A 26,573-nucleotide genomic window follows, 5' to 3' on the forward strand; every position below is an offset into this window, starting at 1 on the left:
TGTTTGGTATCTCCATAATCATACTGACCTCGAGAATCATATTTCCCGATCATTTTCACTACATAATGAGCACTGTATAATTGCATTGCACCATTGCATAATTGTGCTTTTTTTCTGCTATTTCTCAGCACTTGGATTTTTTTCACACTTTTCAGTACATTACATGGTCAAATAAATGTTTGTGGGACAAGTTATCAAAATACAACTCCTCCACAAAAAACAAGCCCTCACTCGGGTATGTCAAATGGAAAATAAGTTATGGCTCTTGGAAGTGGGAGGTGATCGCAAAAAAATGGAAACTCCACTCATCTGGTCAGGAAGGGGTTAAGAGATTTTTGGTACAGAGTAACGTATTCTACCCTTTAATGTACGTCATGTCCAGATTTGTCAGGTCATGATAGGTGGGACGCAGTACATGGATCCGCACCTGTCTGCTGGATGTTGCTCCAGCCGCTCTGGATGCTGCACAATACAAGGAGCATTTTCTGATAAATATGATAATTACATTCATCCCTTGTACCAGGAATAGACACATTTCATATTCCTTCCAGCCTGAGAATATTTATATCATTTCCCTAAGATGGAAAATACATTGAAATTATTATTGTTCACAAGATAAAAAATAAAATCTGCGATTACTCTGCATTTGATGTTTTCAAGCTCCTTACACTCTGGCTCCTCTGACCGCCGCTCAGCATCTATATGGGCTGCTAATAATTATTTTCTGGAATTCAAAGCTGCAATGATGAGCGCACAAATTTACATAACTTTCCATATTCATAAGGACTGAATGTTGATGTTATTTTGATGCAAAACGTTAGAAAATATTGTTTGCTGAGGCATAAGCTGCAAGTCTGAATTTATCTTCTTGTGATTTTCAGGGACCATTGGGAAAACCTGGTTTACCTGGAATGCCGGGAGCAGATGGTCCACCTGTAAGTGTCACATCCCTGTCCTCTCCATATGAAGGGTATGACTGGGGATGTTCATCTCTATTTCTGCCTGCCACGTCCCACAGAGGACGACGATTAACATAATGCAAAGGAAGATACCTGTCTGTGGAAAATGATTATTAAAAAGGGTCAAGTTCCCAAGAGTGAGACCCTGCAGCTGTTTTATGAAACTAAAACAAAGCAGCAAGAGGCAGTTTTATAGTCAAAATATAAGACAAAGTTTAATATACAGTGGGGCAAAAAAGTATTTAGTCAGTCAGCAATAGTGCAAGTTCCACCACTTAAAAAGATGAGAGGCGTCTGTAATTTACATCATAGGTAGACCTCAACTATGGGAGACAAACTGAGAAAAAAAAATCCAGAAAATCACATTGTCTGTTTTTTTATCATTTTATTTGCATTTTATGGTGGAAAATAAGTATTTGGTCAGAAACAAAATTTCATCTCAATACTTTGTAATATATCCTTTGTTGGCAATGACAGAGGTCAAACGTTTTCTGTAAGTCTTCACAAGGTTGCCACACACTGTTGTTGGTATTTTGGCCCATTCCTCCATGCAGATCTCCTCTAGAGCAGTGATTTTTTTGGCTTTTCCCTTGGCAACACGGACTTTCAACTCCCTCCAAAGGTTTTCTATAGGGTTGAGATCTGGAGACTGGCTAGGCCACTCCAGGACCTTGAAATGCTTCTTACGAAGCCACTCCTTCGTTGCCCTGGCAGTGTGCTTTGGATCATTGTCATGTTGAAAGACCCAGCCACGTTTCAACTTCAATGCCCTTGCTGATGGAAGGAGGTTTGCACTCAAAATCTCACGATACATGGCCCCATTCATTCTTTCATGTACCCGGATCAGTCGTCCTGGCCCCTTTGCAGAGAAACAGCCCCAAAGCATGATGTTTCCACCACCATGCTTTACAGTAGGTATGGTGTTTGATGGATACAACTCAGTATTCTTTTTCCTCCAAACACGACAAGTTGTGTTTCTACCAAACAGTTCCAGTTTGGTTTCATCAGACCATAGGACATTCTCCCAAAACTCCTCTGGATCATCCAAATGCTCTCTAGCAAACTTCAGACGGGCCCGCACATGTACTGGCTTAAGCAGTGGGACACGTCTGGCACTGCAGGATCTGAGTCCATGGTGGCGTAGTGTGTTACTTATGGTAGGCCTTGTTACATTGGTCCCAGCTCTCTGCAGTTCATTCACTAGGTCCCCCCGCGTGGTTCTGGGATTTTTGCTCACCGTTCTTGTGATCATTCTGACCCCACGGGGTGGGATTTTGCGTGGAGCCCCAGATCGAGGGAGATTATCAGTGGTCTTGTATGTCTTCCATTTTCTAATTATTGCTCCCACTGTTGATTTCTTCACTCCAAGCTGGTTGGCTATTGCAGATTCAGTCTTCCCAGCCTGGTGCAGGGCTACAATTTTGTTTCTGGTGTCCTTTGACAGCTCTTTGGTCTTCACCATAGTGGAGTTTGGAGTCAGACTGTTTGAGGGTGTGCACAGGTGTCTTTTTATACTGATAACAAGTTTAAACAGGTGCCATTATTACAGGTAATGAGTGGAGGAAAGAGGAGACTCTTAAAGAAGAAGTTACAGGTCTATGAGAGCCAGAAATCTTGATTGTTTGTTTCTGACCAAATACTTATTTTCCACCATAAAATGCAAATAAAATGATAAAAAAACAGACAATGTGATTTTCTGGATTTGTTTTTCTCAGTTTGTCTCCCATAGTTGAGGTCTACCTATGATGTAAATTACAGACGCCTCTCATCTTTTTAAGTGGTGGAACTTGCACTATTGCTGACTGACTAAATACTTTTTTGCCCCACTGTATTTATTTTTAGATACAGAGCAGGTAAAAGGCATAGCAGGATAGGTCCTACAGAGAAGGACCACACATGGAAAAAAGGGAAATGAACAGCGCAGGAGTAAATCTAGGAGGAGGATAACAACATAACTCCCCAATGATAATCATGTGAGTCCATCATGATCAATACACATCATAGCCAACAGTGGGCTATCCAGGGATCATGTACTCTAACATAGAAGTAAGGACAAATAAGCACCAAAGGGGAATAATAGTGAGCATACCGTCAATGCTGACTCCAGACACCACGCCGTCCACAGCCCACCCCGACGCGCGTTTCGGAAAGATTCCTTCCTCAGGGGGCGTGTCCGAAAGTCCCATAACCCGGATATTTATAGTGGCCGCGGCAGGAAGTGAAACAGTATCGCTGTAGCAACGCATACGCCAGTACATACGTCACCGCAAGATCAGCTGATGCCGGAAGACGTGGGGCCCCACGTGACCGGACACAAGGATACTGCGTGAGTGGCAACCAGTAAAGAATAATAATAATACAAAAGCGGCGCGTGTGCAGGGCGAATAGGAGAAAGTGTGGACATGTTGCTGAAGGGCAAAAGAAAAGGGGACAAACAAACCGAAACCAGTGCAAGTACAAAAACAAACAATAAAAAGAAATAAAAATAGAATGCAATATATGTGACAACCGCAAATAGAAGACAGATCATAAATAGATCACCAATACTAAGGCAAGATGACACACCGTGACTGTATATCATAATCTGTTACATTAAAGAATTAAAGAGACAGAACCAGGATATATATAGTACATTTCGACCATGAAAAAAATTCAGCTGTTCTATGGTGGAGGGCTCTTATGCACCCTACAAACACAGGAATGAGGAACTGACAAGAAGAAGAGAGTGCCAATACACTGTCCGATACCTGACAGCCAACAGCCATGTCTCTTGATTTTCCCTATACACATGAACGAAAGCCACTGTCAGACTCTGTCCTTCTCTTCCTCCAGATATCCCTGCCCTCCTATTCCTCTAGATTTCTCCGTCCTCCTCTTCCTCCAGACTTCTCCGTCCTCCTCTTCCTCCAGACTCCTCCGTCCTCCTTTTCCTCCAGACACCTCTGTCCTCCTCTTCCTACAGACGTCTCTGTCCTCCTCTTCCTACAGACGTCTCTGTCCTCTTCCTCCTGACATCTCTGTCCTCCTCTTCCTCCAGACGTCTCTATCCTCCTCTTCATCCAGACGTCTCTGTCCTCCTCTTCCTCCAGACGTCTCTGTCCTCCTCTTCCTCCAGACGTCTCTGTCCTCCTCTTCCTCCAGCCGTCTCTGTCCTCCTCTTCCTCCAGACTTCTCTGTCCTCCTCTTCCTCCAGACATCTGTCCTCCTCTTCCTCCAGATATCTCTGTCCTCCTCACTCCAGACACCTCTGTCTTCCTCTTTCCAGACTCCTCTGTCTTCCTCCTTCCAGACTCCTCTGTCATCCTCCTTCCAGACTCCTCTGACTTCCTCCTTCAGACTCCTCTGTCTTCCTCCTTCCAGACTCCTCTGTCTTCCTCCTTCCAGACTCCTCTGTCTTCCTCCTTCAGACTCCTCTGTCTTCCTCCTTCAGACTCCTCTGTCTTCCTCCTTCAGACTCCTCTGTCTTCCTCCTCTGTACCCCTTCAGACCCTGCTGGAGTGGCTTATCACCCAGGAATCATTTTTGATTCCTCAGGAAAACCCCATAGACATTAGATGGTCGCCTAATCTTGCCAAAATTGTTAGTTTATTCTGACTTTAATAGGGTTGTCTGTTTTTTTAATAGAAGTCTGCGGTCACCCTATGTAACAGCAGACTTTAGAATCCTGACAGAGTACAGAGCACATGCTGTCAGGATTCACCAGTATTGTTGGCGAGAGTGGGTGGTGATTTGTATACTTCCGTCGACATTGCAGCTAGATGTGCCTGGCTTCATCATCACAAGTGAGTTGAGAGAAGCTAGACACGTCTAGTCGACATGTGTCCCCATCTTTGCAAAGTGCATCATTGTGGGCACGTGACCACCCACTCTCACCGGTGAATTCTGACAGCATGCACTCTGCACTATGTCAGGAGTCTGCACTTACTTAGAGTGTCTACCTATAAACACAAGGAAGCCAAATACATTAAAATTATTTATTCTTTATTACATAACCATTGTACACATTAAAAAGGGTTATGGAGGAGACACAAATACAAAATGAACTGCTCAACATGAAGGTTAGGTATATCTTAAGAAATCTTGAAGAAAGCTGCTTAGTTATAGCAATAAATACGTTTTTTGAAATTGTGAATATTCCAAATCAATTATCTATCTAATGGAGACTCATACATAAATAATGGTCATCAACTACTGAAAGCTTGAAAAAAGTATGTCCCACATCAGAGTCACCTGACTATAAAAAGATGATAATATGCCTTTCACTAAATTATTGCCAAATATGGCTACCATAAAGTGCTATATACTCATAGTAAACAAAAAAGGTATACTCAATTCAGGAGGCTGTTCGGACTGACCATTATATAGAAGTTGTATCAAAAGAACTGGCTAAATTAGCCCAAGGAAACATTGCATTTGTGGAGCAGTTAGTACTTGTAAGGATCTATGTGCAGAATTATTCAGCTTATATAGTACCTATTTGCCTGAAAAGATGTACATATATAGATGGTTTGTATAGGAGTTTGTGCATATGGAAAATATCCTTTATAAAATATGTATTCAATCAAGTGATTGGTTAAATACTTCATTTGTTGTATTTCAAGTATATTTACAAAGAAATATAAATAAATATAGAAGTTCTCAAGTGAGATCAAATAGCAAAACCATATCTTACAGAGGATCCCATTGACCCAATCGTAAACATAATGTTATATAGTGCAATTCAAAATTAGTGTATGTTATATAGCAGACAAACTGGAAAAGATATAGGTAAGATATACATGACCTGGTTATGCAGTATGGTGCCGCTACGCACGTTTTACTTCAGCTTCGTCCTAGGGGGTCGATAGATTCTTAGAGTGACTGCTGACTTCTATCAGAAGACTGGAAAACCCCGATAAATTTGTATATCTGGGTCTTTACAGCACAGTTGTCCCTTTTAAGAAACAAGGAACAATAAAATAAAGCTGATTCTCCCCAACACTGATTAGAAGGATATGGAGGATGGTCCCCATCTTGCTTTTTGTTATGGGCAATAATCTTATCCACTGTTTATAGACAGAAATTAATGTAGGTTTTACATTGATGTCCAGTTTCGTAGTTCTCTCTCACCATGTACGACCGCTGCGGCTTTTAGCATCCGCCCCTCATTGCTTTTAAAAATATGACCCCCACATTTCATAATGAAAAAGATTAGACCCCAGCACTTAGCAGTGGCCACCACATGTGGAGCTGCTGTTCAGACACATTTCAGCATCAGACACATTTCAGCATTATGGTGGGAATTGCATGCACTGAGCACCAAGAATCGGAATGCCAGATAAAGTTTTCAGAACAGAATTTTTTTGGAACAAGGCAAGAAATAGGTAAATGTCAGCCGTGGATGGTAATGTGGATCCATTCCTTCCATGACTGTGGATCATTCTGAGCTTCGAACCAAAAATACCCTGTGTGATATCCAGAGTGGGCTGCGGCCGATGGTATGCAACCTTCATGTTTTTATAATCCATGTACACGGCTGCTGCTGGTGAGATGTGAGGAGGCTGCAAGTAGTCAATCTCACTAGTGATAAGAAAGCTCACCATTTCTTCTTCATATTACAGGGTCATCCAGGTAAAGAAGGCCCCTCAGGAGAAAAAGGAACCCAGGTAAGGAGGTTGTGTCTGCAACACACTGATATATCAGATGCATAGTCATAACACAGCACTTTACAGACATCAGAGTAGCTGCTGTACATGAAGGTAGTGACCCACAGGTCTCAAGAGAATCTGGAGTAGAAGATTCTCTTCTTGTATATAGTGATTTAGAGCATGCGAGAATATCCTGGGTGTCTCCTGTGTAATGTTATATATGTACAGCTGGTATAACCTGGGCATCTCCTGTATATAATTACAGCAGGAATAACCTGGACATCTTCTTTATATAATTATATATCTACAGCTGGTATAACCTGGGTATCTCCTGTATATAATTATTTATGCACAGCTGGCATAATATGGATATCTCCTGTATATAATTATACTGTATATCTACAGCTGGTATAACCTGAGCATCTCCTGTATAAAATTATATATGTACAGCTGGTATAACCTGGGTATCTTCTGTATATAATTATATATCTACAGCTGGTATAGCCTGAGCATCTCCTGTATATACCGTATATACTCGAGTATAAGCCGACCCGAGTATAAGCCAACCTCCCTAATTTTGCCACAAAAAACTGGGAAAATGTAATGACTCGAGTATAAGCCTAGGGTGGAAAATGCAGCAGCTACCGGTAAATGTTAAAAGTAAAAATAGATGCCAATAAAAGTAAAATTAATTGAGACATCAGTAGGGTAAGTGTTTTTGAATATCCATATTGAATCAGGAGCCCCATATAATGCTCCATGCAGTTCATGATAAGATGCTCCATATTAAAATATGCCCCATATAATCCTGCATAAAGGTTAATAATGGCCCCATAAGATGCTTCATAGACACATTTGCCCAATATAATGCTGCACAAATGTTGATTATGGCCCCATAAGATGCTCCATAAAGATATTTGCCCCATATAGTGCTGCACAAACATTGATTATGGCCCCATACAGACACTTGCCCCATATAGTGCTGCACAAACGTTATGGCCTCATATAGTGCTGCACAAACGTTGATTATGGCCCCATACAGACACTGGGCCCATATAGTGCTGCAGAAACGTTATGGCCCCCATATAGTGCTGCACAAACGTTATGGCCCCCATGTAGTTCTGCACAAACGTTATGGCCCCCATATAGTGCTGCACAAACGTTATGGTCCCATAAGATGCCCCATATAGACACTTGCCCCATATAATGCTGCACAAACGTTATGGCCCCATATAGTGCTCCACAAACATTATGGCCCCATATAGTGCTGCACAAACGTTATGGCCCCATATAGTGCTGCACAAACGTTATGGCCCCCATATAGTGCTGCACAAATGTTATGGCCCCCATATAGTGCTGCACAAACGTTATGGCCCCCATATAGTGCTGCACAAACGTTATGGCCCCCATATAGTGCTGCACAAACGTTATGGCCCCCATATAGTGCTGCACAAACATTATGGCCCCATATAGTGCTGCACAAACGTTGATTATGGCCCCATACAGACACTTGCCCTATATAGTGCTGCACAAACGTTATGGCCCCATAAGATGCTCCATACAGACACTTGCCTCATTAGCTGTTGCTGCGATAAAAAATAAAAAATCACATACTCACCTCTCCGTCACTCAGGCCCCTGGCACTTGCTATATTCACCTGCTCCTCGTTCCGGCGCTGCTCAGTCTTCAGCGTCTCCTGCACTGACGTTGAGGCAGAGGGCGTGCACTAACCACATCACCGCGCCCTCTGACTTCAGCGTCACTGCAGAAGATGGAACGGCGCCGGAACGAGGAGCAGGTGAATATCGCGCAACGCTCCCCCTCCCCGGTATACTCACCTGCTCCTGGCGCTGTGCAGTCCCTGCTTCCCGCAGCTTCTTCCTGTAGTGAGCGGTCACCGTTACCTCTCATTACAGTAATGAATATGCGGCTCCGCCTCTATGGGAGGTGGAGCCGCATATTCATTACTGTAATGAGCGGTACCATGTGACCGCTCACTACAGGAAGAAGCTGCCGGCGAAGCCAGGAATGTGCAGGGACCACGCCAGGAGCAGGTGAGTACAATTAGACAGCCCCCGCTCCCCCTCCCCTGCCGACTCCTGGGTATGACTCGAGTATAAGCCGAGAGGGGGACTTTCAGCCCCAAAAAATGGGCTGAAAATCTCGGCTTATACTCGAGTATATACGGTAATTATATATCTACAGCCGGTATAACCTGGGTATCTCCTGTATATAATTATATATGTACAGCTAGTATAACCTAGGCATCTCCTCTGTATAATTATATATCTACAGCTGGTATAACCTGCGCATCCCCTGTATAAAATTATATATGTACAGCTGGTATAACCTGGGCATCTTCTGTATATAATTATATATGTAATGCAATTGCAAATGCAATTGTTACCACCCACCTCTTGTGTCTCCCCTTTTCCTATAGATTGTAAGCTTGCGAGCAGGGCCCTCACTCCTCTTGGTATCTATTTTGAACTGTGATTTCTGTTATGCTGTAATGTCTATTGTCTGTACAAGTCCCCTCTATAATTTGTAAAGCGCTGCGGAATATGTTGGCGCTATATAAATAAAATAATTATTATTATCATGTACAGCCGGTATAATCTGGGCATCTTCTGTATATAATTATATTTGTAGAGCTGGTATAACCTGGGCATCTTCTGTATATAATTATATATGTCCGTCTGGTTTAAATCAATTTATTGGACCATCAAGAACTTCACAGTGAAAAGTTCAATTGGTGGGCTTCAGGGTGCTCAAGAAAGTCCAGCAAGTGCCAGGAGTGTCTCCTGAAGAGGATTCAGCTACAGGATCGTTTCCACACCAGTGCAGAGCTTGTCCAGAAATGGCAGCCGAGTGGTGTCACTGTATCCGCACTCACAGCAAGGCAAAGGCTTTTGGAGGTTGATTGGTGTCGAGAAAGGCAACAAATATGCCACTTCTTTCCAAGATAAACATCAAGGACAGACTGAAGCTTTGCAGGAAGTACAGGGATTGAACTGCAGAGGACGTGATGTTATTTTTAATGAAGCCTCTTCACATTGTTTGAGACTTTTGGAAGGATGATTGTCCTGAGAAAAAAAAGGTGTATATAATTATAGAGTATTTTTCGGAGTAGAAGATACATTTTTTAACCAGAAGAGCTCTTGTTAAACAGTGTGTGCATCTTATAGTCCGAAGGCAGCTTCCTGTGATGGAGGAGAACGGTGGCACTGTGTCGTTCCCGATCACGGAATGAGGTCCCTCTCCCCTCCTGGTCTGCACTGATCTATGTGATCAGAACAGAGCAGGAGGGGAAGCTTACCGAGCGGATCGCAGGCTGCAGGAGCTGAGCAGCTGAAGAAGCTTCTGCATCAGTAATTCTAGGGCCTTCCAGGTCATGTGACTGATCACATGACCTGAAGGTGCTTGAATTAATCTAGTGAAAAATCCTGCAACTGGTTAACTCCTGCAGCTTCCGTGAAGGTCCCGATCAGGAACTGCAAGCTGTGGTAATGTATAGTGTGTGTGTGTGTGTGTGTAAATGTGCCTGTAGCAGAGCTGTGCATATTTATTTGCATGTAGTTTGTATGTAGCAGAGCCATGTATGCCTAAGGGCATGTAGCAGAGTCATGTACAGTTGTACTCAAAAGTTGACATACCTCGGCAGAATTTTGCTTTCTTGGCCTTTTTGCAGAAAATATGAATGATAACACCAAAACTTTTTCTCCACTCATGGTTAGTGATTGGGTGAAGCCATTTATTGTCAAACTACTGTGTTTTCTCTTTTTAAATAATAATGACAACCCAAAACATCCAAATGACCCTGATCAAAAGTTTACATACCCCATTTCTTAATACCGTGTATTGCCCCCTCTAACATCAATGACAGCTTGAAGTCTTTTGTGGTAGTTGTGGATGAGGTTCTTTATTTTCTCAGATGGTAAAGCTGCCACTCTTCTTGGCAAAAAGCCTCCAGTTCCTGTAAATTCCTGGCTGTCTGGCATGAACTGCGCTGTTGAGATCTCCCCAGAGTGGCTCAATGATATTGAGGTCAGGAGATTGAGATAGCCACTCCAGAACCTTCACTCTGCTCTGCTGTAGCCAATGACAGGTCAACTTGGCCTTGTGTTTTGGATCGTTGTCATGTTGGAATGTCCAAGTACGTTCCATGCGAAGCTTACGGGCTGATGATTGCATATTTGGCTCCAGTGTTTGCTGATAATGTGCTGCATTCATATTTCCTTCAACTTTGACCAAGTTTCTTGTGCCTTTGTAGCTCACACATCTCCAAAACATCAGCGAAGCGATCCACCTCCGTGCTTTATAGTAGGAATGGTGTTCTTTTCATCATCATAGGCCTTGTTGACCTTTCTCCAAATATAACGTTTATGGTTGTGGTCAAAAAGTTCAATTTTGGTCTCATAAGTCCAAATTACCTTGTTCCAGAAGTTTTGAGGCTTGTCTCGGTGCTGTTTTGCGTATTGTAGGAGAGATACTTTGTGGCATTTGCGCAGTAATGGCTTTCTTCTGGTGACTCGACCATACAGCCCATTTTTCTACAAGTGCCTCCTAATTGTGCATCTTGAAACAGCCACACCGCTAGTTTTCAGAGAGTCCTGTATTTCTTCTGATGTTATTTGAGGGTTTTTCTTTGCATCCCGAACAACCTTCTTGGCAGTTGTGTACGACATTTTTGTTGGTCTACCTGACCGTGGTTTTGCTTTTACAGAGTCCCTGATTTTCCATTTGTTGTCAGCATCATCAATTCCTTGGATATCTTTTTGTATCCCTTTCCTGTTTTATACAGTTTAACTACCTTTTCCTGTAGATCAGTTGACGATTATTTTGCTTTCCCCATGACTCACAATCCAGAACTGTCAGTGGCTGGATGAAAGATGCAGGAGTCTGGATCCCAGAAACTCACTCAGCTTTTATGCACACACTGATTACAAGCAAGCAGGTCACAGGTGAGGATGTTACCTTTAGTAGCCATTCAAACTAATTTGTGCCAAGTTCTGTGCATATTATCAGGCCAAAATCATCAGGGTATGTAAACTTTTGATCAGGGTCATTTGGATGTTTTGGGCTATCATTATTATTTAAAAAGAGAAAACACAGTAGTTTGACAATAAATGGCTTCACCCAACCACTAAGCATGAGTGGAGAAATAGTTTTGGTATTATCATTCATATTCTCTGAAAAAAGGCCAAGAAAGCAAAAATTCTGCCGGGGTATGTAAACTTTTGAGCACAACTGTATATCTATGGGCATGTAGCAGAGCTGTGTGTGTATAATACACACTGCAGAGATATGAACAATAGATTTATTACCTCCCTATTCTACCTTAGTACATTAAAATGAATGATAATGACCTCTCCACTTTACACCACTATGGAAGTTTTAATTAAAATGTTTGTCCTATTTTCTGCTGTCTAAACCTGGGGTGCGTCTTATAGTCCGAAACATATTGTATATGTACTGCTGGTATAACCTGGGTTTTCTCTGTATATAATTGTATATGTGTACAGATGGTATAATCCGGGCATCTGCTGTATATAATTAGTCATGGCCGAAAGTATTGGCACCCTCGAAATTGTTCCAGACAATTAAGTATTTCTCTCAGAAAATTATTGCAATTGCACATGTTTTGTTATACTCATGTCTATTTCCTTTGTGTGTATTGGAACAACACAAAAAAACAGAAAAAGGTCAAATTGAACATAATTTCACACAAAAGTAAAAAATGGTGCTGACAAAATTATGGGCACCCTCAACTTAATAATTGGTTGCACATCCTTTGTAATAAATAACTGCAATCAATCGCTTCCTATAACCATCACTAAGCTTCTTACACCTCTCAACTGTAATTTCGGACCACTTTTCTTTTGTAAACTGCTCCAGGTCTCATATTTGAAGGGTGCATTCTCTCAACAGCAATTTTAAGATCTCTCCAGGTGTTTAATGGGATTTAAATCATGACTAGTCACTTTAGAACTCTCCAGCACTTTGTTTCTATCTATTTCTAGTGGCTCCTTGAAGTATGTTTGGGGTCATTGTCCTGCTGGAAGACTTATGACCTAGGATGCAAACCCAGCTTTCAACACTGGGCACTATATTGTGACCCAAACTCCTTTTGGTAATCTTCAGATTCCATGATGCCTTGCGCACAGTAAAGGCATCCAGTGCCAGAGGCAGAAAAAAAACCAAAACATCTTTGAACCTCCACCATATTTGATTGTAGGTACGGTGTTCTTTGTAGGCCTCATTCCATTTTCTGAAAACAGTAGAATGATGTGCTTTACCAAAAAGCTCTATCTTGGTCTCATCTGTCTACAAGACGCATTTCAAGGAGGTTTTTGGCTTACTCATGTACGTTTTGTCAAGCTGCAATCTACTTTTTTTGTCACTGCGTCACCAGTGGGGTCCTCCTGGGTCTCCTGCCATAGCGTTTCATTTAATCCAAATGCTGACGGATAGTTTGCGCTGACAGTGATGCACCCTGAACCTACAGGACAGCTTGAATTTCTTTGGAACTTGATTGGGACTGCTTATCCACCATCCGGACTATCCTGCGTTGAAACCTTTCATCAATTTTTCCTCTGCTGTCCACATTCAGGGAGATTAGATGCAGTGGAGAAAGGAACATCAACATCTCTGCAGATGGACTTGTAAGCTTGAAATTGTTGATATTTTTCAACAATTTTGGTTCTCAAGTCCTCAGACAGTTCTCTTCTCCTCTTTCTGTTCTCCATACTTAGTGTGGCACATACAAACACACAATGCAAAGATTGAGAAAACTTCTCCCCTTTTTATCTCCTTTCAGGTGTGATTTTCATATTGCCCACACCTGTTACTTGCCACAGGTGAGTTTGAACGAGCATCACATGCTTGAAACAAAGTTGTTTATCCATAATTTTGGAAAGGTGCCAACAATATTGTATGGCCCATTTTGGGGGTTTTATGTGAAATTATGTTCAATTTGCCTTTTTCTCTTTTTTTTGTGTTGCTACAATACACACAAAGGAAATAAACTTGTGTATAACTAAATGCGTAATTGCAATAATTTTCTGAGAGAAATACTTCTTCAATTTCTGAAACAATTTCAAGGGTGACAACACTTTCAGCCATGACTGTATACAGTGGGGGAAATAAGTATTTGATCCCTTGCTGTTTTTGTAAGTTTGCCCACTGACAAAGACATGAACAGTCTATAATTTTAAGGGTAGGTTAATTTTAGCATTGAGAGATAGAATATCAGAATATCAAAAACAAAATCCAGAAAATCACATTGTATGAATTATATAAATGTATTTGCACTTTGCAGTGAGAAGTAAGTATTTGATCCCTCTGGCAAACAAGACTTAATACTTGGTGGCAAAACCATTGTTGGCAAGCACAGCAGTCAGACGTTTTTTGTAGTTGATAATGAGGTTTGCGCCATGTCATGAGGAATTTTGGTCCACTCCTCTTTGCAGATCCTCTCTAAATCATTAAGATTTTGAGGCTGTCGTTCGGCAACTCAAAGCTTTAACTTCCTCCATAAGTTTCTATGGGATTAAGGTCTGAAGACAGGCTAGGCCATTCCATGACCTTAATGTACTTCTTTTTGAGCCACTCCTTTGTTGCCTTGGCTGTATGTTTTGGGTTATTGCCTTGCTGGAAGACCAAGCCACGACCCATTTTTAATGTGCTGGCGGAGGGAAGGAGGTTGTCACTCAGTATTTTACGGTACATGTCTCCATCCATTCTCCCACTGATGCGGGGAAGTAGTCCTTTGCCCATAGCAGAGAAACACCCCTAAAACATAATGTTTCCACCTCTATGCTTGACAGTGGGGACGGTGTTCTTTGGGTCATAGGCAGCAGTTCTCTTCCTCAAAACACGGCGAGTTGAGTTAATGCTAAAGACCTCAATTTTTGTCTCATCTGACCACAGCACCTTCTCCCAATCACTCACAGAATCATCCAGGTGTTCATTGGCAAACTTCAGATGGGCCTGCACATGTGCTTTCTTGAGCAGGGGGACCTTACGGGCACTGCAGGATTTTAAATCTTTAAGACCTAATGTCTAACCAATGGTTTCTTTGGTGACTGTGGTCCCAGCTGCCTTGAAATCATTAACTAGTTCCCCACCGTGTAGTTGTAGGCTGATCTCTCCCCTTCCTCATGATCAAGGATACCCCACTGAGATTTTGCGTGGTGCCCCAGATCGATGTCGATTGACAATCATTTTATATTTCTTCTATTTTCTTACTATGGCACCAACAGTTGTCTCCTTCTCACTCAGCATCTTACTTATGGTTTTGTAGCCCATTCCAGCTTTGTGCAGGTCTATGATCTTGTCCCTGACAGCCTTAGAAAACTCTTTGGTCTTGCCCATGTTGTAGAGGTTAGAGTCTGACTGATTGAGTCTGTGGACAGAAGTCTTTTATAAATGTGAGTATGTAAGACAGCTGTCTTTAATGCAGGTAACGAGTTGATTAGGAGCGTCTAACTGGTCTGTAGGAGCCAGAACTCTTAATAGTTGGTAGGGGATCAAATACTTATTTCTCATTGCAAAATGCAAATAAATTTATATAATTTATACAATGTTATTTTCTGGATTTTATTGTTGATATTCTATCTCTCAATGTTAAAATTAACCTACCCTTAACATTATAGACAGTTCATGGCAAACTAGGGCAAACTTACAAAATCGGCAAGGGATCAAATACTTATTCCCCCCACTGTATATGTATATGTAACACCCCAGGTAACCGGTTGTTACAGTGATGTTGCCTTCCTTTCGGGGAGGGCAATATCATGCTTGGAGGCAAGAAGCATTCTCTTTAGCAGATAAGGCACCTACATACAACACATTCCGAATCCAGGTCAGAAGGGGGAGCTCTGAACCCGGATTCAGGGGAGCTTCCCCAGCTTTAAGTGTTCAGGTCTGGAAGAGGAGTTAGATCAGTCTGGAGCAGACAGTAAGAAGTGATGACTAAAAGGAGAGAGAATGAAGTCTGAAACTGAGAGCAGACAGCGGAGCCATGCAGCCAGGACTGAGCTGCAGCTTCAGGGAAAGGAAGTGAACCTGAGGGGTTGAAAGTGGTGGAGCTACTGAGGAAAGGAGCACAGTGGAGTAGGAAAGGGGCTCAGTGGGGAACTGTGACCGGGCACCCTCAGAGCCGAAGCGCAGGAACCGGGCACCCAAGGCTGTGTTATACTCTAGGACACACAGCAGAACCGGAGGGCATAGGACTGCATGTTAATTGCCCACACCACGCCTGGAGGTGAAGTAGCACCTGAAGAGCCCGGGTCGTGATAGAGACCCTATAAAATGGCTCAAGCTGCCCACCATACAGGTACCTGCCTCAGGGCAGGAGGGAGAGGACTTTGCCAGCAGCTACAGGCATCAGGGACCTCGCATACTAGTGCGAGTAGCAAGGCTTACGGACCTTACCTGGGAGAGGGATTCACTATTGCCTCCAGGCCGTATCATCACCTGTTCCTGGTACCCTGGACTGTGGATTGCTACTGCCAGTAAACCAGGTAAAGACTGCAACTCTGTGTCCTCCGTTATTTACCGCCAACCCACGATCCTTTCCATACACCTTGGGAGCCCTGGGGACCTCGCTTCACCTGTGGGAAGCATCACCATATTGCTGCAACAACATCACTCCAAAGGACCCCTTTAAGCAGCGTCGGTCCCTCTGACCGAGAACCACAGATGGCGTCATGAATAGACTTTATTCCAAAATACCCCTTAAAGACCTTTCCCGCTTTAACTGGGCGCCCAGGGCCACGGACCGGGTCGCAGCCACGTGACATCCCCTTTAGGTGCAACCGCACCCGGTGCCGAGTGCCCCAGGCCCTGGCGGGCGTTACATATGGAGGGTATAACCTGGGTATATAACCCAGGTATGTTCTGTATATACTTATATATGAACAGATGCAATATGTTATACATTTGCTTCTCAAAAAATTAGAATATCATCAAAAAGTTAATTTATTTCAGTTCTTCAATATAAAGAGTGAAACTCTTGTATTACATATAGCCATTACAAACAGAGTGATCTATTTCAAGTGTTTATTTCTGTTAATGTTGATGAGTATGGCTTACAGCCAATGAAAACCCAAAAGTCATTATCTCGGTAAATTAGAATAACAAAAAACACCAGCAAAGGCTTCCTAAGTGTTTAAAAAGGTCCCTTAGTCTGTTTCAGTAGGCTCCACAATCATGGGGAAGACTGCTGACTTGACAGATGTCCAGAAGGCATTCATTGACACATTCCACAAGGAGGGTAAGCCACAAAATGTCATTGCTAAAGACGCTGGCTGGTTGAGTGGAAGGAAAAAGTGTGGTAGAAAAAGGTGCACAAGCAACCGGGATAACCGCAGCCTTGAAAGGATTAAGAAAAGGCCATTCAAAAATTTAGGGGAGATTCACAAGGACTTTTGGGTTTTCATCGGCTGTAAGCCATAATTATCAACATTAACAGAAATAAACACTTGAAATAGATTACTCTGTTTGTAATGACTCTATAGATGAGTTTCACGTTTTGTATTGAAGAACTGAAATAAATTAACTTTTTGATGAAGTTCTAATTTTGTGAGACACACCTGTACATCTCCTTGTAGAAAAATATTAAAATTTGAGGGTTCTCAGTAGTTGATACCTGAGGACTCTCAAATTTTAATATTTTTTTTATTAACCGGCTAACACAGTGCAATGATGTATATTTTGTTTCCCTGTTTGTAGGATGATATATTAGTTTTTGTCTGTTTTCTCCCTCTTTGTCCTCGCATACTGTAGGTTCTGGTGCATGCACTTTTGAGGTGCTGTTCAACAATGTGGCCACCAGGTGGTAGCGCTGTTCCTCTTTCTCAGCTGCACATTTCCTTCTGCTGGTTTCCCTATAATATACTGTTTAATAAAGCAGAACTTTGCCTCCGGTGTGAGGGAAGAAGAGTTAATCAGCTTTCCATTACATTATCTTGTTTTATACCACGAATTATCAATCACACGCATAGGTGTCACACGCATTTTTTTTATTTTGGTTTGATCATTATCTTGTTTAATGGATGATGATTTTGTCCTGTGTGAGAGAGGATAAAGAAGAAGTACATTATAATAATGAAAAGTCCATTAGTTATAGTATTTGCTGAGCCTTCTGACCCTGAGTCAGGTGTGTGATTGTCTCCTTTATGGACTTGCTTGGTCTGCACTTTGATGGCCCCATATCTCCAGCAGTCTCTCCTTGCACAGATCTTACTGGCCATTGCCCTATTCATTTCAGGCCTTCCTCACCTATGTTTAGCAGAGCTGTCGTGTGCCCCACCAGCACCAGGTTTATCAGCAGCAACTTATTACCTGCCCTGGGATATAAGGAATAAAACGCTTTGAATTTACATAAATCTTCTATTTCCCGCATACTCTTTCATGTTCTTCCTACCTATGACAGGCTCACCAACCATAAAATATTACAAATTAATGTGAGGCAGGAAATATATATTTTTTCTTCGATTTTTTTTTTTTTTTTTTTTTTCCCTGTAGGCACTAAAGTAAAGAGATTCATTTTAAAAATAGGAATCGCACCCCAGGCCGGATCTGACAGCTTGTATTTCATTAGACGCTGCACAGGAATGAGTGACAGGTTAACTGTCTGCAGAGGAAAGCGATCACCAGGCTGACCTACAAATCACATAATGCTGGAGAAAGTATCTGCAAGAATCCCTGTATGGTGGATAATACCTCCCTGCGATGAGGCCGCAATTTATTGCTTCCGATTGCTCAATGCTTTCAGTTACAAATTCAAATTACATTCCCTGATACCCAGCATTAATATATTGGATTGTTATCCTGGTCTTCCCTGTCCATCGACATGCAGCTAAAGCTGAGACGTAGGGCTGTCAGTGTCTGTAATGCTGGTCTGCTCATCAATATGTGTGAAACGTCCCAGTCCCTAGAGAGATTATCCTGGTGCCCAGACCTTGTAAGCTCCCTATTCAGGAGCATACAAGGCCATAGACACCTTTTGACATGTAAGAATATGATTTTTACAGTTGCTAGTAAAATAGGTTGCATTAAGTTTTACGGTGCACCTCTCATAATATTCCGACCTCTTGTTGTGATGATATAATAGACTTTTCTGTCGTGGCGTGTCCCTCCTAGCAATCCATGCTGGATATGGGATCATGTATATGCAGGACGGTGCTGTCTCTAGTTTCATGTCCTGTCCTCTTCTAGGGCCCATGCTGACAGAGACACTGAACTGTTGGAGCTCTGTTCTGTCAATGCTCAGGCTGTAATGTGTCACACCCTCCTCATACTCTCTCCTCCCTATGTGCATACATGCTGTCTGTTTGATCTGCTGTGCCGGAAGACATGGATGACTTCCTCCCTGCTACAGTGCAGCAGGACAGCCAGCTATGCACAGGAGTTATACAGACTCTGCAGCCGCAAACTAAAGACTTTGCTTTTTTTTTTTAATCAGGTCATTTTTATTGAAAACTTCAAATACAATGTTTTCATTTTCAATTATCATGTATGACATAATAATTCCATGTTCTAAAAGACAGACAAAACATCACAACTTCAATTCCCTATCCCTCCTAACATTCCAGAGAGGACCATTTTCATTTTTACAGCAATTCTAGAATAAAGGAGTATAAAATTCATTTTTGAAGGTGGGGCTCTAGGGGTCTTACACTTAGGAAATGGTGATGAGTAGGGTTGAGCGAAACGGGTCGATCATTTTCAAAAGTCGCCGACTTTTGGCTAAGTCGGCGTCTCATGAAACCCGATCCGACCCCTGTGCTTGTCGGCCATGCGGTACGCGACTTTCGCGCCAAAGTCGCGTTTCAATGACGCGAAAAGCGCCATTTCTCAGCCAATGAAGGTGAACGCAGAGTGTGGGCAGCGTGATGACATAGATCCTGGTCCCCACCATCTTAGAGAAGGGCATTGCAGTGATTGGCTTGCTGTCTGCGGCGTCACAGGGGCTATAAAGGGGCGTTCCCGCCGACCGCCATCTTACTGCTGCTGATCTGAGCTTAGGGAGAGGTTGCTGCCGCTTCATCAGAAGCAGGGAGAGCGTTAGGCAGGGTCCACTAACCACCAAACCGCTTGTGCTGCAGCGATTTCCACTGTCCAACACCACCTTCGGTGTGCAGGAACAGTGGAAGCTATTTTTTTTTTTTTTTCCCCTCAGCGCTGTAGCTCATTGGGCTGCCCTAGAAGGCTCCGTGATAGCTGTATTGCTGTGTGTACGCCACTGTGGAAACCAACTGCTTTTTTCAAAGCACATATCCTCTTGTTCCTTCCTTTCTGCACAGCTATCTTTTTTGTTTGTCCACACTTTTTATTTAATTTGTGCATCAGTCCACTCCTATTGCTGCCTGCCATACCTGGCTTACATTACTGCAGGGAGATAGTAATTGTAGGACAGTTTTTTTTTTTTTTTGTTTTTTTTTTGTGGGAGATTAAGATTGGCATTTCTGCTACAGTGCCATCCCTGTGTGTGCCATCTCTCACTGAGTGGGCCATAGAAAGCCTATTTATTTTTTCCGTGATTTGTGTTCTAAAATCTACCTCAACACAGAAACACTACATCAATCAGTGGGAGAAAAATATTGGCCTCAGTCAGGGCTTGTGTGCCACTGCTGTGTGTGCGCTATCATTCAGTGGGCTATAGCAAGCCTATATTTTTTTTTTTTTTTTTTTTTTAATATTATTTGGTTTCAAAAGTCTCCCTGAAAAAAAAAAAAAACCTAAAAAAACAGTGGGAGAGTAATATTGCCCTTTCAGCTTGTGTGCCAGTCTTGACTCCTGGGTGTGCCACCTCTCTCCCTCTCATTCAGTGGGCCATAGAAAGCCTATTTATTTTTTTTTTTAAATATTATTGGGTTTCTAAAGTCTCCCTGAAAAAAACAAAAAATACATAAAAAAACAGTGGGAGAGTAATATTGCCCTTTCAGCTTGTGTGCCAGTCTTGACTCCTGGGTGTGCCACCTCTCTCCCTTTCATTCAGTGGGCCATAGAAAGCCTATTTTTTTTTTTTTAATATTATTTGGTTTCTAATTCTCCCTGAAAAAAAAAAAAAAACCTAAAAAAACAGTGGGAGAGTAATATTGCCCTTTCAGCTTGTGTGCCAGTCTTGACTCCTGGGTGTGCCACCTCTCTCCCTCTCATTCAGTGGGCCATAGAAAGCCTATTTATTTTTTTTTTTAAATATTATTGGGTTTCTAAAGTCTCCCTGAAAAAACAAAAAATACATAAAAAAACAGTGGGAGAGTAATATTGCCCTTTCAGCTTGTGTGCCAGTCTTGACTCCTGGGTGTGCCACCTCTCTCCCTTTCATTCAGTGGGCCATAGAAAGCCTATTTATTTTTTCCGTGATTTGTGTTCTAAATTCTACCTCAACACAAAAACACTACATCAATCAGTGGGAGAAAAATATTGGCCTCAGTAAGGGCTTGTGTGCCACTGCTGTGTGTGCTATCTCTCATTCAGTGGGCTATAGCAAGCCTATTTTTTTTTTTTTTTTTTTTTTTTTTAATATTATTTGGTTTCTAATTCTCCCTGAAAAAAAAAAAAAAACCTAAAAAAACAGTGGGAGAGTAATATTGCCCTTTCAGCTTGTGTGCCAGTCTTGACTCCTGGGTGTGCCACCTCTCTCCCTCTCATTCAGTGGGCCATAGAAAGCCTATTTATTTTTTTTTTAAAATATTATTGGGTTTCTAAAGTCTCCCTGAAAAAACAAAAAATACATAAAAAAACAGTGGGAGAGTAATATTGCCCTTTCAGCTTGTGTGCCAGTCTTGACTCCTGGGTGTGCCACCTCTCTCCCTTTCATTCAGTGGGCCATAGAAAGCCTATTTTTTTTTTTTTTAATATTATTTGGTTTCTAATTCTCCCTGAAAAAAAAAAAAAAACCTAAAAAAACAGTGGGAGAGTAATATTGCCCTTTCAGCTTGTGTGCCAGTCTTGACTCCTGGGTGTGCCACCTCTCTCCCTCTCATTCAGTGGGCCATAGAAAGCCTATTTATTTTTTTTTTTAAATATTATTGGGTTTCTAAAGTCTCCCTGAAAAAACAAAAAATACATAAAAAAACAGTGGGAGAGTAATATTGCCCTTTCAGCTTGTGTGCCAGTCTTGACTCCTGGGTGTGCCACCTCTCTCCCTTTCATTCAGTGGGCCATAGAAAGCCTTTTTTTTTTTTGGTTTTTTTAATATTATTTGGTTTCTAAAGTCTCCCTGAAAAAAACAAAAAAAACATAAAAAACAGTGGGAGAGTAATATTGCCCTTTCAGCTTGTGCGCCAGTCTTGACTCCTGGTTGTGCCACCTCTCTCTCTCTAATTGTGGGCCATAGAAAGCCTTTTTTTTTTTTTTTTTAATATTATTTGGTTTCTAAAGTCTCCCTGAGAAAAAAAAATAAATAAATTAGGTGGGAGATTAATATTGACATTAGTGCTTGAGTGACAGTCCTGCGTGTGTGTCATCTCTGTGATTTTGTGCCACAGAAAACAGAGTGTGTAACATTGTGCCTGATTTTCCTTGTGGTCTCACCAACCTGTTAAGGGATATTGAAATCATACTGAAGTTATAGCTCACCGTGTAAGTTGTTTGATAGCAACAAATAAAGTTACTTTGGTTAAGATTTTAAAACAATGAGGAAGTCTGGTGCAAGAGGTCGTCGTGGGCGTTCATTGTCAGCTGGTAATGATGGTAGTGGTAGTGGAGCATCAGGTGGTCGTGGGGATAAAAATATTCCACCTAAGTCTGGAGCTGTGGAGCCAGTTTCGTCGTCAGGCTACACAAGGCCTCGAACGCTCTCTTTTCTGGGAGTAGGAAAACCGCTTTTAAAGGCGGAGCAGCAACAGCAAGTTTTGGCTTACATTGCAGACTCAGCCTCTAGCTCTTTTGCCTCCTCTTCCGAAACTGGTAAATGTAAAAGCAGCGCGTCGCTTGTGGATGTTCACGGTCAGGGACAAGTCGCTTCCTTGTCCTCCTCAGCAAAAACTACAACAAGAGAGAAGGATGCAGCAGGCGACACAACGGGTCACTCCATGGAGCTCTTTACACATACCGTCCCTGGCTTAGAAAGTGAAACATTTAACAGGCCATGCCCATTACAAGTATATTCTGACATGGAGTGCACTGATGCACAGCCACAGCCAGAGTACTATGCTGCTCCTTTGACTCAGACCACCACATTGCCCTCTCAGGGTACAGATCCACAATCAGACCCTGATGAGACTATGTTGCCCCGCCACGAACGCTATACCACCGACCGACACAGTGACACAGACGAAGTTGCACACGAGCTCGAAGAGGAGGTAATAGATGACCCAGTTATTGACCCCGATTGGCAGCCATTGGGGGAACAGGGTGCAGGCGGCAGTAGTTCAGAAGCGGAGGTGGAGGAGGGGCCGCAGCAGGCATCAACATCGCAACAGGTTCCATCTGCCGGGCCCGTATCTGGACCAAAACGCGTGTCAAAGCCAAAACCTGTTGGAGCACAGCGTTGCCATCCGGTTAAAGCTCAGTCTGCAATCCCTGAAAAGGGATCAGAGTCTAGGAAGAGTGCAGTCTGGCATTTTTTTAAACAACATCCAACTGATCAGCGCAAAGTCATCTGTCAAAAATGTTCAACTAGCTTAAGCAGAGGTCAGAATCTGAAAAGTCTAAATACTAGTTGCATGCATAGACACTTAACCACCATGCATTCTCAAGCCTGGACTAACTACCAAACGTCCCTCAAGGTTGTAGCACCCTCGGCCAATGAAGCTAGTCAGCAACGCAACATCCCTTCCGTCACTGTAAGGCCACCATTTTCCGCACCACCGGCAGTATCTGTGCAGGTTTCTTTGCCAGCCAAAAGCAGTCAGGGTCAGGGAATCACCAGTTTTGTAGGAGGAAATATTGCATGTAGGGCACCGGCGGAAACAATACCGTCTCCAACCGTCTCTCAGTCTGCCATGTCCACCGGCACACCCGAAAGTTCCACGATCTACAGCTCTCCAGTCCAGCTCACCCTACATGAGACTCTGGTTAGAAAAAGGAAGTACTTATCCTCGCATCCGCGTACACAGGGTTTTAACGCCCACATAGCTAGACTAATCTCGTTAGAGATGATGCCCTACCGGTTAGTTGAAAGCGAAGCTTTCAAAGCCCTGATGGAGTACGCTGAACCACGATACGAGCTACCCAGTCGACACTTTTTTTCCAGAAAAGCCATCCCAGCCCTGCACCAGCATGTTAAACAGCGCATCGTCCATGCACTCAGGCAATCTGTGAGTACAAAGGTGCACCTGACTACAGATGCATGGACCAGTAGGCATGGCCAGGGACGTTATGTGTCCATCACGGCACACTGGGTGAATGTGGTGGATGCAGGGTCCACAGGCGACATCAATTTAGGGACAGTTGTGCCTAGCCCACGGTCTAGGAAACAGTTGGCTGTAGGCGTTCGCACCCCCTCCTCCTCCTCCTCGTCCTCCTGCAGAAGCTACAGCTCTTCCACAGAACGCAGTCGGCCAACCACTCCATCGGCAGATGACACTGTTGCACACCAGTTGTCCCATTATGGGCCAGCTACTGCCAAGCGTCAGCAGGCTGTATTGGCTATGAAGTGTTTGGGCGACAACAGACACACCGCGGAAGTTCTGTCCGAGTTCTTGCAACAAGAAACGCAGTCGTGGCTGGGCACAGTAGATCTTGAGGCAGGCAAGGTAGTGAGTGATAACGGAAGGAATTTCATGGCTGCCATCTCCCTTTCCCAACTGAAACACATTCCTTGCCTGGCTCACACCTTAAACCTGGTGGTGCAGTGCTTATTGAAAACTTATCCTGGGTTCTCCGACCTGCTCCTCAAAGTGCGTGCACTTTGCTCACATATCCGACGTTCGCCTGTACACGCCAGCCGTATGCAGACCTATCAGCGGTCTTTGAACCTTCCCCAGCATCGCCTAATCATAGACGTTGCAACAAGGTGGAACTCAACACTGCACATGCTTCAGAGACTGTGCGAACAGAGGCGTGCTGTTATTTATTTGTGGGAGGATACACGGGCAGGCAGTAGGATGGCAGACATGGAGTTGTCAGGTGTGCAGTGGTCGAAGATACAAGACATGTGTCAAGTCCTTCAGTGTTTTGAGGAATGCACACGGCTGGTTAGTGCAGACAACGCCGTAATAAGCATGAGCATCCCCCTAATGCGTCTGCTGATGCAAAGTTTGACGCACATAAAGGAGCAGGCGTCTGCACCAGAGGAAGAGGGAAGCCTTGATGACAGTCAGCCATTGTCTGGTCAGGGCAGTGTACAGGACGAGGTAGCGGGCGAAGAGGAGGTGGAGGACGAGGAGGATGATGGGGATGAGTATATTTTTAATGCGGAAACTTTCACGGGGGCACAGGAAATTGGTTGCGTGTCACGGCCGGGTTCTGGTTTTTTGAGGGACACAAGTGACGTAGATTTGCCTGCAACTGCCCCTCAACCAATCACAACCGGAGATTTGACAAGTGGAACTTTGGCCCACATGGCGGATTATGCCTTACGTATCCTACAAAGGGACACACGCATTACGAAAATGATGAACGATGACGATTACTGGTTGGCCTGCCTCCTTGATCCACGCTATAAAGGCAAATTGCAAAATGTTATGCCACATGAGAACTTGGAACTAATATTAGCAACCAAACAATCAACTCTTGTTGACCGTTTGCTTCAGGCATTCCCAGCACACAGCGCACGTGATCGTTCTCACACGAGCTCCAGGGGGCAGCAGACTAGGAGTGTTAGGGGTGCACACATCAGAAGTGGCGTTGGACAGAGGGGTTTTCTGACCAGGTTGTGGAGTGATTTTGCTATGACCGCAGACAGGACAGGTACTGCTGCATCAATTGAAAGTGACAGGAGACAACATTTGTCCAGTATGGTTACTAACTATTTTTCATCCCTTATCGATGTTCTCCCTCAACCGTCATTCCCATTTGATTACTGGGCCTCCAAATTAGACACCTGGCCAGAATTGGCAGAATATGCATTGCAGGAGCTTGCTTGCCCGGCAGCAAGTGTCCTATCAGAAAGAGTATTCAGTGCTGCAGGGTCAATATTAACCGAAAAAAGGACTCGTCTGGCTACCCAAAATGTTGACGATCTAACATTCATTAAAATGAACCACAACTGGATTTCAAAATCTTTTGCCCCACCTTGCCCGGCCGACACCTAGCTTTCCTATGAAAAGCTCTTGCCTGTGAATTACTTTTCTAATGTCTAATTTGCTGCTGCAGATTGTACAGCATACGACATGTTTACACCTCCCTAAATGGCCAAACTCCCCACACGGGGCCGTGGTATCGCGACTTGGCGCAAGCACCCGTGAGACTGCTGTTTGTCTGAAGAGGTGGGTGTGCTCGCTTTTGGTTGACGGCATTGCTACTGGGTCCCTCATAGTACAATGTAGTGTCTCTGGCGGTGGTGGTGCGCACCCAACGTCAGACACACCGTTGTAACATGAGTGGCCCTGGGGCGGTCCCGCCGGCCTCAAGAGAGTTCCCCCCTACCCCAGCTCAAACTGGGCTGTACTACGTGCAAAATTATGTCGCACAGCTCCACCAATCTTTAGTCTATTCGCTGACATCATTCAATGTCTGGCACTGACAATACAAATTTGTAGACATCTATGATGCAACTTAAAGTAGTCTGTGTCTGTGTCCTATATTGGCACCATTAAATAGTTACTGCCAAATTACTATGTCAGAAACACAGCAGATGAGCCCACCCCTGTACCTAAGTATGCCATCTTTTTTTTTGTTTTGGTTGTTTTGCGAGACATTAACATCTATTTATATTTTGGGAGTACTGGGACAGACACTCCTTGCACTACTCCTCCACTCAGCACCAAGCTGCCTGCCCGTGTATCCATGTAACCGCTGTAAAACTGCCATGAGCCTATTGTTTGTTATTTTAGGCCTTTGATAGCCTGTCTGCGGTCCCTACTCC

At 43.3% G+C, this 26,573-nt stretch overlaps 1 protein-coding gene and 1 long non-coding RNA gene across 3 annotated transcripts in view; one reads left to right on the forward strand and one right to left on the reverse strand.

Moving 5' to 3' along the window:
• COL5A1 (collagen type V alpha 1 chain) overlaps positions 1–26,573 on the forward strand; it is a 251,738-nt gene that overhangs the window by 150,470 nt on the left and 74,695 nt on the right. For both annotated transcript variants that reach the window (XM_077284776.1, XM_077284775.1), the window contains exons 25-26: positions 882–935; positions 6,560–6,604. In XM_077284776.1, the coding sequence (XP_077140891.1) occupies positions 882–935; positions 6,560–6,604 (99 nt within the window). The remainder of the gene's footprint in view (positions 1–881; positions 936–6,559; positions 6,605–26,573) is intronic.
• LOC143805436 (uncharacterized) overlaps positions 1–26,573 on the reverse strand; it is a 513,942-nt gene that overhangs the window by 43,736 nt on the left and 443,633 nt on the right. The window lies entirely within an intron of this gene.

This window comes from Ranitomeya variabilis, chromosome 2 (genome assembly GCF_051348905.1).
Source record: "Ranitomeya variabilis isolate aRanVar5 chromosome 2, aRanVar5.hap1, whole genome shotgun sequence".
NCBI classification, from domain to species: Eukaryota; Metazoa; Chordata; class Amphibia; order Anura; family Dendrobatidae; genus Ranitomeya; species Ranitomeya variabilis.